The 19340-nt window shown below is 41.0% G+C and overlaps 1 protein-coding gene across 3 annotated transcripts in view; it reads right to left on the bottom strand.

Annotated features, from left to right (window-relative positions):
- Positions 1–19340, bottom strand: part of LOC123996797 (UDP-N-acetylhexosamine pyrophosphorylase-like) — a 30833-nt gene that overhangs the window by 10157 nt on the left and 1336 nt on the right. For 2 of the 3 annotated variants that reach the window (XM_046300500.1, XM_046300498.1), the window contains exons 2-5: positions 18893–19231; positions 12925–13129; positions 7210–7385; positions 6943–7115 (exon numbers count right to left, since the gene is read on the bottom strand). In XM_046300500.1, the coding sequence (XP_046156456.1) occupies positions 6943–7115; positions 7210–7385; positions 12925–13129; positions 18893–19175 (837 nt within the window). In that variant the 5' untranslated portion in view covers positions 19176–19231. The remainder of the gene's footprint in view (positions 1–6942; positions 7116–7209; positions 7386–12924; positions 13130–18892; positions 19232–19340) is intronic. The other variant, XM_046300499.1, reaches the window with a different exon arrangement.

Genomic DNA, 19340 nt, shown 5'->3' with positions numbered 1-19340 from the left:
GTGATGCCACAGGAAGGGATTTAACCTGGGTCAAAACGTCTCAAAAATGTAGATATGGATGGGATTCTTAAAAATAGCATTTGACTCTACATTTGTCTGAATCAGAAATACAGCCCATCTGGTTGGTAGTCAAAATGACAGAGCTGGGCTTGATGAGGGGGGTTAGTATTGGGGCAAGAATCCACATCAACTGTAATGTTTGTCAGTTAATGACACGAGGGTGGGTCCCTGCATTCCTCTGATCCTAGCAGAACCGCCACACCACAGCGCTTAATCTGACACAAAACAGGAATGGGTTTACTACAGCTCTCAACTTGGAGTTAAATACACTATATATACAAAAGTATGTGGACATCAATGCTCCCTCTAAACTGTGTGGTGCACGGGGCGGGACTGCTGTGCAGAAATACAGTATCCGCCCACGGAGAAGCACAAGTTTGAACTTCACTCAACTTTCTAGAGTTTTCCCTGTTTAGTTAACACTATCAACATTTCCCTTTACTGTGGCAATTGTGATAGAATCAATGCAATATTAGCCACTTTCAAAGCAACATACGAACACAAAACTAACTATCCAAGACTTATTAGTATGCAATACAAATTACACAAGACTTAGTTGTCGGCAGAACACATCAGAGTAGGTTTCTATTGCATTGACACGCATGCCTCAGCCCGTACTCCACACAGACTGGTGCGGCATAACCAATAAGAGCTGCAGTAGGTTTATATGCAAATAGACCATTGCCATAATAACGCAGAACTAAAGCCTAAAATGACAATTTAACAATCTGCTGAAGGTCTTGCAGAACATTGGCGTGTGTGTGTTAACTGCTTGTTCCAACAGGAGCAGGCGTGTCAGTAATAACTAACTAAAGGAGATAGGAAGGAGTTTAGGGGGAATACAGGGGGTGAGGGAGGAGTATCCACTCATGTGAAGAAAGCACACTTATGTAGAGTAATAGCAGCGTCTCGTGTCAATCTGGGACTAGACAGACAAAATATTTCTGAAGTGTTTGCGCTCGTGTTCCCGCCCTTTTTTTTATTTTTATTTTTTATTTATTAACAAATCAATACATAAAGCACATGAGGGAACACAAGCATACAGTGATGAGAGGATGTTAGACGTCACAAAGCTGCCATCAGGAGGAAATGGATGATAGAATAGCTAGCGCCCCATCTCTGCTCGTATTTCCCACGACTGACCCAAGTCCGAGTCTTACTACTTCTATTCTCTTCACATTACTCATGAACTGGCCTCACAGTGTATGTGTGCGTGGTGTGGATGCTGTACTGCTGAATTTGAGCCAGATCTCTCCAACATTAAGGTCAAATAAATACAAAAAGAAAAATAGTTTAATAGTTAGACTGCCACGCTAGTTAAACAAGTCGTAAAAACTGTCGCTTTCCTGAAGAAAAAAAAGTTACGTTTCGTATTTAACTTGAAAATTAAAGAGCGCCGCACACTCTAGGAGCTCAAATGCAAAAAATGTAATTACCAACATTTCGACAGCTAAGCTGTCTTCATCAGGGTATAATCACAAACACTGCGGGATGACTCGTTTATGTAGTGTCAAAAGACAGGTGTCGAATCATGGTCAAGAGTGGCCTAATATCATTGGTTAATTATCAAATATTAAAATGGCATACAAAGAACAGCATACAAACAACAAATGGATAGCATACGATCATAAATTCATTTGACTACAAAAGCTTACAAACAATTACAATGGCAAAGTCACAATAATGGCTTCAGATCAAAGTCTACGTTGAGACCGAAGGGAGCAAGGGTCTTTAAGTTAAAGATCCAGGCCTCTCGTTTTAACAATACATTACCAAGGTCACCCCCTCTCCTAGGGAGGGTGACATGTTCGATGCCAATATAACGCAGAGACGAAATCGAGTGGCCTGCCTCCAAGAAGTGGGCAGCAACTGGGTAAGTAAAGTTTTTACACCTAATGGTGCTACGATGCTCTTGAGATACGTACTTTTAATTCGCGCTTTGTTTTACCCACTTCATTTTTACCACACGGACAAGTTATAAGATAAATAACTGCCTTAGTGGAGCACGTAATAACACCTTTGATTGGGATCGATTTCCCTGTTTGTGGGTGTTTGAAGGATCTACATTTATAAGTGCCATTGCATTGAGCACAGCCATTACATTTTTAATTTCCATCCAGTAGGGGCGCAAATAGACGTTCAGGAATATCTTGGGGAGGTAAATCAGAGTTTACCAATTGGTCTCTGAGATTTCTGCCCCGCGAGAATACGACCAAGGGAAGGTCCGAAGACACATTACTGAGAATATAATCGGATTTTAGAATGTGCCAATGTTTGAGCAATTCCCTTAATTTGTTCAGAACGCTTTGAATAGCGGGTAGTTAGAACACAATAATGTGTATTTTTGAGACTGACCTTGAAAAAGGTCATGTCTCGTTTTGCTTTGAATTTTGTCAATGGCAATATTAATCTGATCATTTTTGTAGCCCCTCTCCTTGAACTTTCTTTGCGTCTCAGACATATGTCGAAATCGGATTGTTTTTTGCAAATTATTTTGATTCGATAGAATTAGCTGTAGGGCAAACTATTTTTCAAGGGAAGTGGGTGACAACTATCAGTCCTCAACAAACTGTTACGATCAGTAGGCTTCCTGTAAAGATCAGTGTATAGAACATTATCTTCACAAAATCAGAAGATCAAGAAAACTGATTTGACATTATCAGATTGCATAGTAAATCTCAAATGATCAGAACAGGAGTTAAGAATGGCATGGAACGCCTGGAGCTGTTTTACATCACCCCTCCATAGAACAAAAATATCATCAATATACCGTTTCCAAATAATGATGTTAGGCAAGAAAACATTTGAGAGGATTGAAAACCCACATACAAATTAGCATAGTTAGGAGCCATGGGGGATCCCATACCAGTACCCTTCGTCTGAAAATAAATTATTTAGAAACGTGAAATAGTTGTGTGAGTACGACTTCAGCCAATGTTATAATGCATGCACTGGAAGGTAGTTCATTAGGGTCACGTTGCAGAATTTTTTTCCATAGCTTCAATACCGCCCTCGTGTGGAATATGTGTATAACGACTCAGCATCAAAAGTAACTAACAAGGTATTCTCAGGGAGAGGATCAAGAGATTCAATGATAAAGAACACCAGCAGTATGATCTCTTCAAAGGAGGGGAGCTGTTCTGCAAGTGGTCTAATAACAAAGTCAACAAAAGTAGATAGAGGAGCCGTTACTGCATCAACGCCTGCTACAATAGGGCACCCTGGAGGTTGTGTAACATTCTTGTGTAATTTCGACAAAGTATAGAAAGTGGCAATTTTAGGGTGTTGAATAGCCAAAAATCATGTTCTTTTTTGGTTATGTGACCAGAACTTGAATACCCATCTAGGACAGTAAAGATAGTATTCTGAAATTGGGAAGTAGGGTCACTTCTGAGTTTCTTGTAAAAAGGTGTTGTCAAGCAGCAGTCAATGACACTCATGTACAGAAACTGTCCCATCCATGAGTACAACCGACCCACCCTTATCAGCAGGACATATCGGATTGTAAATCAAGCAAAGCTGGTTTTTCATCCTTAGGTAGATAATGGAAAGATTTGGACCCCTGTTTATTCTTAAGGAGATGTCCAACATCTTTTTCCACAAGTCTGCAATATGTCTCGATAGAGTGATTGCTATTGGCTGGAGGTATAAAATAACTCTTGCTTCTAAAAGGAGTCAGAGTATGTGCAGGAGAGCAATCTACTGGTTCAATTGAAGTGTCAGAATTAGGGGAGCTAAAGTATTCCCTTAAACCAATGTTTATATGTCTACTTTATCATCAAAATCGTTGCGTTGGGTTGTAGGCACAAAAGATAACCCTTTATTAAGCAAAGAGACATGGGCAGGGCTCAATATCTTGCTTTATAAATTAAAGACACTCAATCCCGTTGGTTCTGGGACCGTGTGAACCGTCTCCTATGCCTCTGATAGTCATTTCTTCTTACCCCGTCGGGTGCGGCATCTTGTCGATGCGCGTGCCTGCGGCCAACTGAACGGACCCTTCCGTCCGTTGTAGAGCGTTGATCAGATGGGGGTGGATCGAAGTAAACGGCATCCCTCCTGCGTCTGCCATGGAGAGGGGGAGCAGGACCTCCCTTGTCAGGGTTTCTCCAGAAGTAGACTATCCTCGGCCTTGTCTTTTTTTGTCTTGGTTGATTTTCTCCGTAGACTTTGATCTGAAGCCATTATTGTGATTGTGACTTTGCCATTGTTTGTAAGCTTTTGTAGTCAAATGAATTTATGATCATATGCTATCCATTTGTTGTTTGTATGCTGTTTGTATGCCATGTTAATATTTGATAATTAACCAATGATATTAGGCCACTCTTGGTCATGATTAGACACCTGTGTCTTTTGACACTACATAAACGAGTCATGCCGCAGTGTTTGTGATTATACCCTGATGGAGACAGCTTGGCTGTCGAAATTTTGGTAATTACATTTTTTGCATCTGAGCTCCTAGAGTGTGGGGCTCTCATCTTTTCTACTCCGCCAGCAAGCACCTCGCCTAAATAGGTGTGCGTTTATTTTTCTTCTATAAAGTTTCGTATTTAACCACTGTTCCCTGTAAAATTTTCAGTCTCAAAAAATAGTACACTGTGCCCAAACTCATTGTCTAGAAAAAAACTGATCATATATCAGAGGCGAGTTCAACAAGGCTTCTGTTTGCGGCGAACACGTTGCCAGAGTAACAATTTCAGTTGAACATTCCAAAATGTTACGGTGAAACATCAAATACCTAATTTTTGTACGGATTACTGTAGCAACAATATTCAAACTGGGAATGACTTAATTATTCCTACTAAATTTATTCTACTAAATGATTGAGGGGTTGGGTTAAATGCGGAAGACACATTTCAGTTGAATGCATTCAGTTGTGCTGGCAACTGACTAGGTATTCACTTTCCCTAAAAATAGTAGAAAGTTTAGTGGCCACTATTTTTAGAGGCAGTTTAGATCCGAAATAGACACCTGCGTTCGCTGTACACTAGATTCTCAGACTGTTAGCTAACACAAAACAAATGGAATATGTTAACGTTCGTGAACTAGTTCCTTTGTTGAACGCACCGAAGAGGCTTGTGATACTATAGGCTGAGTGGGCCAAGCCTTGTCTGTGTTGGAGGGCTATGTGGTTCCCTCACTGTCCATAATGAGGCAGTAAAACCAGGCCACTCAATTCATATAGTTGCAGCAGTTATTTACACTGAACAAAATATAAAACACAACATGTAAAGTGTTGGTCCCATGTTCCATGAGCTGAAATAAAAATCTCAAATGTTCCATACACACAAAAAGCTCATCTGAAATTGTACACAAATGGTTTTACATCCCTGTTAGTGAGCATTTCTGCTTTGCCAAGATAATCAATACACCTGAAAGGTATGGCATATTAAATAGCATGCCCATTACATAGGTGCACCTTGTGCGTGGGACAGTAAAAGGCCATTTTATAACGTGTAGTTGTGTCACCCAACACAATGCCACATTCTACTAAAGTTGAGAGAGTGTGTAATTGGCATGCTGACTGCAGGAATGCTCACCAGAGCTGTTACCAGAAAATTTAATGTCAGTTTCTCTACCATAAGCTGCCTCCAATGTCGTTTTAGAGAATTTGTCAGTACGTCCAACAGGCCTCAACTGCCTGGGACCTCCACATCCTGCAGGATCATCTGATGGGGCACACCTGCCCAGTCATTTGAAATCCCTAGACTTGGGCCAAATTAATTTATTTAAATTGACTGATAACCTTATATGAACTGTCACTCAGTAAAAAAAATTGTTGCGCTTATATTTTGTTCAGTATAGGTTTGTGTCCTATATAATCTCAGCCATCAAATTAGAGAGAAATAGTTGAAGTAGCAATGAATGCGCATCCCTGGATGTGTTTTAAATGGAATAGTCCATCATATAGTTCCTTACATTGTCTGGCTAAAAACTCCACTGTTCAGACCTCAGCTCTCTGCTACTGAAATCCTGGATAGCAGACTACACCCCCACCTAGTGGTGAATTAGAAGTGCAGGTCTTTATAGAGGAAGTCGTGCCAGGGCAGTTCACACTGTTTCAATATGGGGATTCGGTTAAACTGGCCCAGGTTGCACTGGGCTATGGTCCATCATGTGACCATGCAAAAGACTGGGGGAGGTGTATCCCACTTAAATGGTACAGTAATCTGAGCTGCTCTGTAATATTGTCAACAAGGTAGCATGATTCATCGTACAGAAACATTCAACATTTATTTTCCATAAAATATACGTTTGAAATTCTAACTAGTTTTCATTGGGAAGGCAGGCAAAGCATTTTAATCACAAGCAATCACTTTTGCATGTGAAAGCACAGAATCCTACTCATCACTCCACATGCTTAACCTAAGTCACTTTTGTTTGAGTCTACTTCACCATCGGCCAGGGGGGCGCCCGGCTCACACCCAGGAGGCAGCCCGTTTCCAAAACAAATGCATTTTTACTGGTTGCAAACTCCACCTACCTGGGCCAGTTTAATAGGATCCCCTCAATCACACTCTTATCGAAACACAGTCAAAACACACCTTCACTGAACACATAGAACAAAGACTACTTCCTGGTCTGGTATTGTATAACAGGAGATGAACAACCAGGAGATCAAGGATTGGTCTAAATTCATTTTCATTACTTCCTTCAACAGTGACCAACATTGCTTTCAGTTCAGGGAACAGGAGAGAAAACCAATTTAGGATATACTGAGAAAAGGAAGGAAGTCATTTAAGAGTATTGGATCACATTTGGTGAGTCACCTTTGGCCCCCAGTTGAGAGAGAGACACAGAAGAGGGCAGAGAGAGACGGCTCGAGATAGAAAGAAGAAAAAAAAAAAACTTCCAGTGAGAAAGAGACGGAGGGCTACTAACCTTAGCCCCACAGTCTCCTCCTTTCTGGACACAGAAGCCAACAAAGGCAGGGTCTGCTACTTTAACCAGGATGTTGTCCACACAGTAGACATGGATGAACTTGACCCCCCTCCGATCCATGTCCTCCACGATCCCCTGGGTACCCAGAGCTCTGTAAAGACCCCCGTTACCATCTGAAACACACACACACACACACACACGAGACCCCTGTTATCATCTAAAATACACAGACATATACACACACTGAACACACGTTGGGTTATGTACCTGGGGCCATGGCCAGCTTGTTTTTGCTCTCCAGGATGATCTTGCCATTGTAGTCCATGGCAGGCAGCATGCCCTGCTGGAAAAATATCACGTTGTCTTTGCACAACCCAAAGTAGCTGTGGCGCGAAAAAAACGTTTTAGTTGACTCCATGGTCCGGCCGCTCGTCATGATGTACCTAGGGGGAAATCAGGAGGCACAATTCAGTTCATGATTCATTCATTCACTGGTCATTATGCACAGGGAGAATGGGGTGATACATTGGGTTTGATTCAAGACTAATACAACTCTAAAGACAGTGCTTCAATTGTTTTTTTATAATCAAAAGTTTGACTTTTCACTGTATCAGTGACATAAGTCCCATAAAATAACTTTGCCAGAAAGTTATTCATAATCCACATTGCCAGATTAGGCTAACATTTTTATGACATTTAACATCTGAATGCTCTGATCTGACAAAAGCTAAAAATACATGGTGGCATGAATAGAAAGGGCATCTCAATTCAAGTCAATGATGGAATAATGGTTGGACTGGCAGACATCTTGAGTGTACCCACACCTAGGTTGAAGGTTAAAGGTTAAGACAATGAGATTCTAAAAATGCATAACGCTTTGCAAAAATGGGACCAGCTATGCTAGTTAAAAACAGCGCGGGTAGTTAATGCCGCTGATCCCAGATTTGTGAGGACGTTATCGTAACTGGTATATTTTTGACCTAGACCCATGCCAGTGTAACGGATGTGAAACGGCTAGCTTAGTTAGCGGTGTGCGCTAAATAGCGTTTCAATCGGTTACGTCACTTGCTCTGAGACCTTGAAGTAGTAGTTCCCCTTGCTCTGCAAGGGCCGCGGCTTTTGTGGAGCGATGGGTAACGATGCTTCAAGGGTGACTGTTGTCGATGTGTGCAGAGGGTCCCTGGTTCGTGCCCGGGTATGGGCGAGGGGACGGACGTAAAGTTATTCTGTTACACCCACACCAAACGTGATCACGAAAGGCAGGTTAAAATATCCAAACAAACTCTGAACCAATGACATTAATTTGGGGACAGGTTGAAAAGCATTAAACATGTATGGCTAGTTAGCTTGTACTTGCTAGCGAATGGTGAATTTGTCCTATTTTGCTAGCTTGCTGTTGCTAGCTTATTTGTCCTGGGATATAAACATTGAGTTGTTATTTTACCTGAAATGCACAAGACTTCTACTCCCGACAATTAATCCACACAAAACGGCCAACCTAATTGTTTCTAGTCATCTCTCCTCCTTCCAGGCTTTTCCATAGTTTAACTTATATGGTGATCGCATCTAAACTTTCATTGAATTACCAGGACTACCGGCAAAACAGTTAAGACTTTCAATAAAAAAAAAAAAAACCTTTTTAACCTTTAACTAGGCATGTCAGTTAAGAACAAATTCTCATTTTCAATGGACGGCCAAGGAACAGAGGGTTAACTGCCTGTTCAGGGGCAGAACGACAGATTTGTACCTTGCCAGCTCTGGGATTTGAACTTGCAACCTCCCGGTTTCTAGTCCAACACTCCTACCATTAGGCTACCCCGCAGCAGGTGGGGTACCTGCTTCTATAAACCAATGAGCAGATGGGAGAGGCAGGACTTGCAGCGCGATCTGCGTCAGAAATAGGAATGACTTCTATTTTAGCCCTTGGCAACGCAGACGCTCGTTAGCACGCGCGAGCAGTGTGGGTGCAATAATTGAATAACATGGATTTCTACATTTATTTTGCGATGCTCGCGCACGTAACGTGTCTGGTCATCATGTTAGAGCATTCAAGCCTGTTCTATTGATGGGTTGCGGCACAATATTGTTTTAAAACAGTTAGTTTCAGGACTGAGCACAATGTTTCTACTTCACTAATGTCATCATATTCCCAAGCCCCTATAGTGTAATTTAGACAACAGTCCTTAGCCCCCAAGCATCAACGTGATGGAGGTGCAACCCATGAATTCATTTTATTTCTATGAACATTAACTGAAATGTCTGTTTATTTTTGTTTTTTAAGTAACCAATTTTGAATAACGTGCTAATTAACTACAATGACCAGAATCCATTGCTCCCTACTCGGTTCTTGGGGCAAGCCTGTGGGGCCGGTAGACAGACATGGAGATGAAGAGCGATAGAGAGACACGAGGGGGATAGAGAGCAGTTTCTTAGGCATCTTTACCTGACAACTTGATTTAATATTTTATTTAAGTAAATAAGATGGTTATAGCCTAATAAGTTACAGTAATGAGCAGTCACTCACCATCAATTGTTTTATTCTGTGTTGCAGCATTGAACCCACAATGCATTAATTTATTTTTTCTTCTAAAACTCAATCAAAACCAAACCCCAAAAGCACTAATCCCTCAGCACTAATGAACAACAGTTGATGTTCATCCTCCTCAGTGGATTTCATAAAATACATAAAAAAATACAGTTAAAGTTACCTTTTTTTGATAATCTATACTAAATATAAATCACGTCACCAAATAATTTATTTAAACTATTTTGCCATGAAGATCTACAGCTAGCTTCTGTCCTTCTCTGGGTAAATTGATTTCAATACACCTAGGAGGCTCATTGTTCTCACCCTCATTGCATAGACTTACACTAATTATGACAACTTCCGGAGGACGTCCTCCAACCTATCAGCGCTCTTGCAGCATGAACTGACATGTTGTCCACCCAATCAAAGGATCAGAGAATAAATCTAGTACTGAAAGCATAAGCTACAGCTAGCTAGCACTACAATGCATACAATGTGGTGAGTAGTTGACTCAAAGAGAGTGAAAGGCCATAGTTGAACAGTTTTGAAAAAAATATTTATTCCAAAATGGAGACTCAAGAGATTATTTTTAAATCTTTCAGTTTCACTTATTTAGCTAGCAAATTCAGCTAGCTAGTTTAGCCTACTTAAAAAGATGGATGCCATGTTAGCAAGCTGGCTATGACTAACACAACACTGGAACTCCTCCAATTCAAGGTAGGATTTTGGTTTTAAGAATTTATTGCCATTGGGGCCCACCAGTATAAACTGCTTAATGACCAAAAACTTACCTTGACACTAACGTTACTGCATGATTTTTGCGGGTTTACTAACGCGATAGTTCTATTAGCTATGTTGACTATAACATTACTTTAGCTAATATTGTGACAATGATGTTGGCTGTATGTAACGGTTATGATATGGTTTGCCTTGGCAAGGTTTTTCACCTGGTCACATACAGCTGATGTATTGTGCATTGAAGTACACAAAGAAAAAAGGTGAGAAAACGAGAGCGCGAGAAGGAATACAATGTGGCTGCTGTGAAAGTAAACTGTGTTTAAGCATGATCAGGTATGTATTCATTCCGCAAACTCTGTTGAAAACGTTTCTTAAAACAGAAGCAAACATAACAAAAATGGGGATAAACATAGCTTAATTTGGCCAATAGAAACTCTCATTTGCAACTGTTGGACTAATGATTACACCCTATATCAGTTAGATGCAGGCAAGAGGGTGCAAGCCGGAATTGTATGTGCCACTGTCTCACCTCAAAAACATTTCTCAAACTGTGTGCACATATGTTGGTAACTTTCATTCATAGGCTAGGTTGTAGAAACTTCATGATGGGTATAGGGAACATTAGAGTATCATGTAGTAGCCTAATCTTAGCAATGTTACATTGAACTCTGTGAATGGAATATGAATGACATGACAATATGCTGTAATAGAAATAATACCATGCTGATGGGAAAAGAGAGGAGAAAAAAAGGCCTCATCTTAAATGACACTGACCACCCATGACTAGACAAAACCAGAAGTACTTCCTTATGACTGGAATGAATGTCACCTGGCATCTCATGGTGAGCTATTAGTCCTGACCCCTGACCTTAATTACAGACAGAGCAGCCCAACCCTGGACGCCAGCAAGACGTCTCCTTCAGTCAACCCACTTCTGAATCGTCTTAATGACTTCCTTCATCTACTCCACAGGGAATTATAATCCTGCTCCTTTCCGGGATCAAACCAATTCCTTGATAGATTCAGGTGAGCGCCTTCAGAAAGTATTCATACCCCTTATCTTTTTCCACATTTTGTTGTTACAGCCCAAATTTAAAATTGATTCAATTTAGATTTTGTCACTGGCCTACACACACAATACCCCATAATGTCAAAGTAGAATTATGGTTTTCGAAATGTTTACAAATTCATTAAAAAAAATGTAAAGATTAAATGTCTTGAGTCAATAGGTATTCAACCCCTTTATGGCAAGCCTAAATAAGTTCAGGAGGTTTTTCCAATGCCTCGCAAAGGCACCTATTGGTAGATGGGTAAAAAAATTAAGATAACCAAACATTCAATATCCCTTTGAGCATGGTGAAGTTATTAATTAATTAGTTATTAATTACACTTGGGATGGTGTATCAATACACCCAGTCACTGTAAAGATACAGGTGTCCTTAACTCAGTTGCAGGAGAGGAAGGAAACTCCTCAGGGATTTTACAATGAGGCCAATGGTGACTTTTAAAACAGTTAGAGTTGAATGGCTGTGATGAGAGAACTGAGGATGGATCAACAACATTGTAGTTACTCCACAATACTAACCTAGTTGACAGAGTGAAATGAGGAAATCCTGTACAGAATTTGGGCGGCAGGGTAGCCACGTACCCACGTGATACCTGCTGCAGGGTAGCCTAGTGGTTAGTGTTGGACTAGTAACCGAAAGGTTGCAAGTTCAAATCTCCGAGCTGACAAGGTACAAATCTGTCGTTCTTCCCCTGAATAGGCAGTTAACCCACTGTTCCTAGGGCGTCATTGAAAATAAGAATTAGTTCTTAACTGACTTGCCTAGTTAAATAAAAAGGTAGAAAATTAAATAAAAAAAATATTCCAAAACAGGAATCCTGTTTTCAGCAAGGCACTAAATACTGCAAAACATTTTTGGGAGGAGTTATACACATGCAAAATCCTCGCAAAAAAAAAAAAAAAAACTTGTCCAGTCTGCTTTCCACCAAATTCACCTTTAAGCAGGACAATAACCTAAAGCCAAATCTACACTGCTGTTGCTTACCAGTGGAGTTGGCCAACTTACAGTTTTGACTTAAATCTGCTTAAAAATGTATGGCAAGACCTGAGAATGGTTGTCTTGCAATGATCCACCACCAATTTGGCAGAGCTTGAAGAATTTTGAAAATAATAAATGAGCAAATGTTGCACAATCCAGGTGTGGAAAGCTCTTAGAGACTTACTGAAAAAGACTCAGAGCTGTAATCACTGAGGAAGGGAATTCTAACATTTATCGAATCAGGGGGTTGAATACTTAGCTAATCAAGATAAATTAGTATTTTACAAATATTCTAAATTTCCGTCCACTTTGACCGAGTATTTTGTGTACACAGGTGACAAAAAAAGACACATTTAATCCCACTGTGTAACAACAAAACGTGGAAAAAGACAATTGGTGTGAATACTTTTTGAAGGCTCCTTATCTAGGTCTAGTAAATAAATCAGACAGATGAAACTGGAGAACAGAGGGGGAACAACTTATTTTTGATACAATAACAACACTGTATGGCTTGTTTGTGATTTCACAAATGGGGCTAAAACAAAAATGGGCTCCTCAGGACTAGATTGAGAAACAGTGCTTTGTGGTCAGTTTGCTGTGGTGCTGTATGTTCTATACAGTATATCCCCCATACTGTATCATTATGCCCTTATCTGCCAGTCCCACTCTCACCAGGGGATGCAGCACTTGACTCCATGTCTCTGTTCTGCCAGCTGTTGCAGCCTCAGTATCCTCTCTGCCTGGATCTGGAACAGGGTCTTGTGGGAGGGCAGGCCCACGTCGTACATGCCTTTAGGATAGGAAACCCCCAGCCTGGTCCCCTGGCCTCCCGCTAGCAGGAGAACAGCCACGCTGCTCTGGGAGATACACCGCAGACCTGGGAGAGACAATAGAACAACAGTTAATGTACAAAACTATCATTTATTTTACATCATGTAAATATCATAAATTTACATTTCAGAATCTGAAAGCGCTTCAAAGAACAAAAAAACATATTTAGAAAAACCACATGAGATGGACAGTTATTACAAAGTTAATGGCTTGAATGTTGATCTGAGAGTGGTCAAGCTGGGAGAGAAAGTCCAGAGGCAGGCAGGAAGCGCTGTCTCAAAGGTGTCCCACTGTCTTGTCTTTTCCATAGTAGAACTCAGTCAGTTTAAGTTTGAGCTAAGCCCCTGCAGCCCATGTACTTTGTAGTAGGTACAGTTGAAGTCTGAAGTTTACATACACATTAGCCAAATACATTTAAACTAAATTTTTCAAAATTCCTGACATTTAATCAGAGTAAGAATTCCCTGTCTTAGGTAAGTCAGGATCACCACTTTATTTTAAGAACATGAAATGTCAGAATAATAGGAGATAATTATTTATTTCAGCTTTTCTTTTTTTCATCACATTCCCAGTGGGTCAGAAGTTCACATACACTCAATTAGTATTTGGTAGCATTGCCTTTAAATAGTTTTACCTGGGTCAAATGTTTCAGGTTTCAGCCCTCCACAAGCTTCCCACAATAAGTTGGGTGAATTTTAGCCCATTCCTCCTGACAGAGCTGGTGTAACTGAGTCAGGTTTGTAGGCCTCCTTGCTCACACATTATTTTTCATCTCTGCACACACATTTTCTATAGGATTGAGGTCAGGGCTTTGTGATGGCCACTCCAATACCTTGACTTTGTTGTCCTTAAGCCATTTTGCCACAATTTTGGAAGTATGCTTGGGGTCATTGTCCATTTGGATGACCCATTTGCAACTAAGCTTTACCTTCCTGACTGATGTCTTGAGATGTTACTTCAATATATCCACATAATTTTCCTTCCTCATGATGTTCTATTTTGTGAAGTGCACCAGTCCCTCCTGCAGCAAAGCACCCCAACAACATGATGCTTCTACCCCTGTGCTTCAAGGTTGGGATGGTGTACTTCAGCTTGTAAGCCTCCCTGTTATCCTCTTAACATAACGATGGTCATTATGGCCAAACAGTTCTATTTTTGTTTCAGCAGACCAGAGGACATTTCTCCAAAAAGCACGATCTTTGTCCCCATGTGCAGTTGCAAACCGTAGTCTGGCTTTTTTAATGGATGTTTTGGAGCAGTGGCTTCTTCCTTGCTGAGCGGCCTTTCAGGTTATGTCGATACAGGACTCGTTTTTATTGTGGATATAGATACTTTTGTACCGGTTTCCTCCAGCATCTTCACAAGGTCCTTTGCTGTTGTTCTGAGATTGATTGGCACTTTTCACACCAAAGTACGTTCATCTCTAGGAGACAGAACTCGTCTCCTTCCTGAGCGGTATGACGGCTGCGCGGTCCCATGGTGTTTATAATTGCGTACTGTTGTTTGTACAGATGAACGTGGTACTTTCTGGCATTTGGAAATTGCTCCCAAGGATAAACCAGACTTGTGGAGGTCCACAATATTTTGCCCTGAAGTCTTGGTTGATTTCATTTGATTTTCCTATGATGTCAAGCAAAGAGTCATTGAGTTTGAAGGTAGGCCTTGAAATACATCCACAGGTACATCTCAAATTGACTCAAATGATGTCAATTAGCCTTGAAATACATCCACAGGTACATCTCAAATTGACTCAAATGATGTCAATTAGCCTATCAGAAGCTTCTAAAGCCATGACATAATTTTCTGGAATTTTCAAAGCTGTTTAAAAGGCACAGTCAACTTAGTGTATGTAAACTTCTGACCCACTGGAATTGTGATAGTGAATTAAGTATAAGTGAAATAATCTGTCTGTAAACAATTGTTGGAAAAATTGTGTCATGCACAAAGTAGATGTCCTAACCGACTTGCCAAAACTAGTTTGTTAACATGAAATGTGCGGAGTCGTCGAAAAACGAGTTAATGACTCCAACCTAAGTGTATGTAAACTTCCGACTTCAACTGTAGCTAGCTAGCTACTCCTTCACGACAAACAAAATTAAGCACCCACTTGGATGATGCTACTGCAGTTACATGGTGCCAGAAATCACTCCACGTTTCAAAAATAATTAAAGAGCAGCCTTGTAATTATGCCCTCCCCACGATCTACATCACTGCACACCTCTACCACAGAACAACGAGACAGATATTTCACTGGATATATAAATATGAAGCATCCGCTTGATGTTTCCACTCACGAGCAAATATGGTAGTGAAATGAAGCCCACTGACGGGCAGTGGTTAGAAGATGAAATTAGATGGATTTTGGCCTATATTGTGCAAATCTCATCGATGAAAATTTGATCTCAGAGTTCTCTGTTCCCAAAACTAGAATATGTTATTAACAGAATGGACTAGGTTTTATAGCCTTTACCAAAAAATAAATAAATGCGTTGTTTAGAAGGTGCAAAGACGAATGAGTTATTGCACACGCGCATTTCAGAGTAAGCGTTCCCCAACGTAAATATGCAGATGTATGCTAGGACGGGCCAATAGGATCTCACTTAGAGAGTGCTTGGCTCTGCCCACCTCCTTGCTTGTTCTTCCCCCTGTGACTCATCTGTTCCCGCTGGAAACGACCGACCACAGCATATCTTGGTTTAGTTATAAAAATATTTGCCTCATTTGTTACTAGAAATGTGTTCATTTGCAAGTAGAAATGTATTCAACAGTAGTTGCCTTGGAAACCAAACAAACAGACCTGCTCGTTTAGCTAACCAAAAAAAGCTTGCCATTTAGAAAATGGAACTCAACAATTTAATAACGGTTTTCAATTCGACTTTTGCTTTCAAAAGCAGCTCGCACATAGAACATGTAAGAATGAACTATAGCCATGCAAATACACGGTGCGTTACACGGAACTAATGCACACTCCAGAATGGTTCCTACTGATGCAGTCATGACGCAAGTGGCACTGTGGTGTCAATTCCTCCCACATTTAGTTTGACCAGCTGTTTTCAGCAACTGATGTTTTATTCAGGTTTGCTAGTAACAAATGAATTATTTAGCTTCTAGCAATGCAAGCTCCTCGTAATGAACAGTTTCGAGTGTCCTGATGAGAAGGCAAACTTTTCTCGCTATGCAGGGGCAAAAATTGGGCATTATCAGCTCATAGTTCTGGATGTATACAAATGAATATCAATAAAAAACAGCAACTTTTCTGTTATTCTGGCTGTCGTGATTGTTAGCCGTAGCTAGCAAGCAAGGGATAAGAACTTTACCAGCGAGTATTGCAACGGAACATAAAGAATGACTGACTGGGTAGCGTCTATAGCAACCAAAAGATAAGAAAGTAGGAATTTGCTTATAAAAATGTATAGATTTACAAAAAAAAAATGTATACCGGTAAATGTGTGCTTTCATATTGTTTTATTTGGCAATTGTGGTATAAGCGGGATAAATGCCTACATTCTGTACATTACCTTGGAAAAAATGAACTCCGAAAAGGCATAAGGTAATGTACAGAACGTCACCATTTATCCCTTACATATTAAATGTTCATTCTTAAAAAAACACAAGTTTTAAAAAATGCCATAAATTAAAACCATTCACAAAAATGTACAGGGGCCCTCTGCTTAGGCTCCTGCTAGGGAACCATGGTAACTGTAGAACTATGAAATATGGTACAAACAATAGGCCTGTAGCTTATTCAAGCAATAGAACTCAAACTAAACGTACTTGTGATGGTTGCCAAAACTCAAGAACACTATGGAATTTTTATGGCTAAAGTATAATCTACCTTGGCAAGGAGTTTTGATAATCATTGCAGGTGAAACTGCAAGATAAACTCAGAATAACCCATAGAGATTGACTGACTGACTGTAATTGAGCTATCTAAACATACCAGGTCAACAACACCCTTATTATACAGCTCTACATTATCTTACAATAAACTGTTGCTATGGGAGTCAGTGATTAGCCCATAAATACGCACACACCACGTACACACTCAAGGGTCCTAAGTGTAACGGATGTGAAACGCTAGCTTAGTTAGCGGTGGTGCGCGCTAAATAGTGTTTCAATCGGTGACGTCACTTGCTCTGAGACCTTAAAGTAGTGGTGAGAGTTGACTGGGAGGTGCCATTGTAGGCTTTGGCTATCCTGACTCATACATACACCTTGGATGCATGTATCCTTAGCTTGCTGCTGTAGATGATGGCTGCCGTCACACACACACACACACACACACACACACACACACACACACACACACACACACACACACACACACACACACACACACACACACACACACACTTAAGAACTGACGCAGAGCTGGATGACCTCATGAGTGAGGGCACAGTGAGCAGCAGCCCATTTACGTCCCAAGCAGAACCAGAAGCTCTCGCTTTTCTCCTCCTTCATCCCTCAGGCTGGACATCCCTGGCTACAGGTTAGGCCTGATAAACATTTAGAGGTTTTACTCCAAGGAAGTAGTCTATTTCACAAGGCTACGCTAGTTAAATTTCTCAAACAAACTCCATATTTCCTAGATCATGAAGAATGAGAAACTGGACAAGGGAATGGTGTGACTGAATCGATGTTCTCAATAAACCCACAGGGCTGACGTCACTGGTTCAAATGTCAGTCGTGAATCTAATAGCAGTGACGCCCAAAGCAAGTAGCTCAGGGATGTGCGTTTCAACAATACTGTGCAACTCTGGTAGTGCAACATTCGAAATGTAGCGCCTAGTTGGTATTGTGTACCGTGGCTTGAAGTGCTCAACCAGTCGACGAATGCCAACAACATCCACGACAGAGAAAGATTATCTTGGCATTAATGGATTTGGCCTTTGAGTTGTCGCGCTGAAAATATTCTTACTCTTTCAAATGACTGCTCGACTTGAACTCGTTTAGTTGTTCGAAGTGCGCCTAGTATTTTTCTGCTTTTGTTCTGTGGCGTCATTACATCATCTAACTACATTATATAGGTATGCACGTCAGCTTGTTTTGCTAATATTGGCCAATTCCGTATGCTTACCGATACATCATGAATATGCTTTATCTTGAAGCCGATATATCGTGCATCTAGTCGTTAGATGGCACTGACGGTGCTTTGTGAAATAAAATCTAGGACCCCACTTGGCCATTTCAACATCACAAGCCATCATGGTTTACCCCCTTTACCCTAAGGGTTGCCAGGTCACGTAACGGTTGCCACGGTCTTGTTTAACCTCAGGATTGGCATTATCTGATCCCAGTAAATCCTCCATGCTGCTGCCTGTCACTGTGCTGTTTGAAGTAGTTTACCAGATACATGTTAGTTGGGTTAGTTTCAGTAGCCCTGCAGCAATGATCATCCCACCACCTGGGAGTGTTGCATAAGGTTTGACCTCAGTTTATGCCCTTGTGTAACTGAGAAGACACACACACACACACACACACTATATAAATCATATTGCACACCATAAAACCTGATACGATTTCCCCGTCTGCCTGTTTCATTTCCTGGTAGCATATAAAATAATTGAGGTTGTTGTAAATCGGTGGAACTCAATCCCTTGAATGAAATAAGCTCCTGTTTATAAAGCTAAATAGAAACTGCTTCAGGCTTTGCTGAAGCAATGCATCATTATGACTGAGTGACAAAAGTGTCAACTTCAAGCTAAATCAAGATTGGAGTTTTCATGAATTTGACATACAGTACTTGATCCTGGTCTTGTCCCAACAACTCCCCCCCCCAAAATGGGAACCCCTGTACCAGCCAACTCACCCTTCTCTTCCCAGTCCTTGAGGCAGTCTCTGTCCCTGGTCACGCTGCCCAACACCTCCCTGGGTACTGGCTCCATGCGGGCATCCATCTTCTCCTGCTTGCTGCTGTGCGACACCTCCATGGCGCTGCGGAAGAACTTGTTGATCTCCTGGAAGTCCATAGCTTCCAAGTCAGAGGTCATCTCAGCTTGCTGCTCAGGGGTCAGCTCGTCCCAGAACTGCACAAGGTGAGACTGGCCGGCTTCAGCTAGCCTATGGGCCAGTCTGCTTCTGGTGCTCTCCATGACAATGATCACACTGCTGGGTAAGGGCTAAGATAATATCCTCTAGGGAATCTACCCTACCACACCCAGAACAGAATAGGAAAGTGTTGTGAGTGTCAGGAATATGTAACTAGCCTACACAGTCATGACAGTTTACCACATTACTGGGCACAACTCCTCTGACAA

The sequence above is a fragment of the Oncorhynchus gorbuscha genome, linkage group LG15, assembly GCF_021184085.1.
Source record: "Oncorhynchus gorbuscha isolate QuinsamMale2020 ecotype Even-year linkage group LG15, OgorEven_v1.0, whole genome shotgun sequence".
In the NCBI taxonomy this organism is placed as follows: Eukaryota; Metazoa; Chordata; class Actinopteri; order Salmoniformes; family Salmonidae; genus Oncorhynchus; species Oncorhynchus gorbuscha.
The sequence above is the reverse complement of the archived record's forward strand: the minus strand, read 5'-3'. Positions and strand labels throughout refer to the sequence as shown.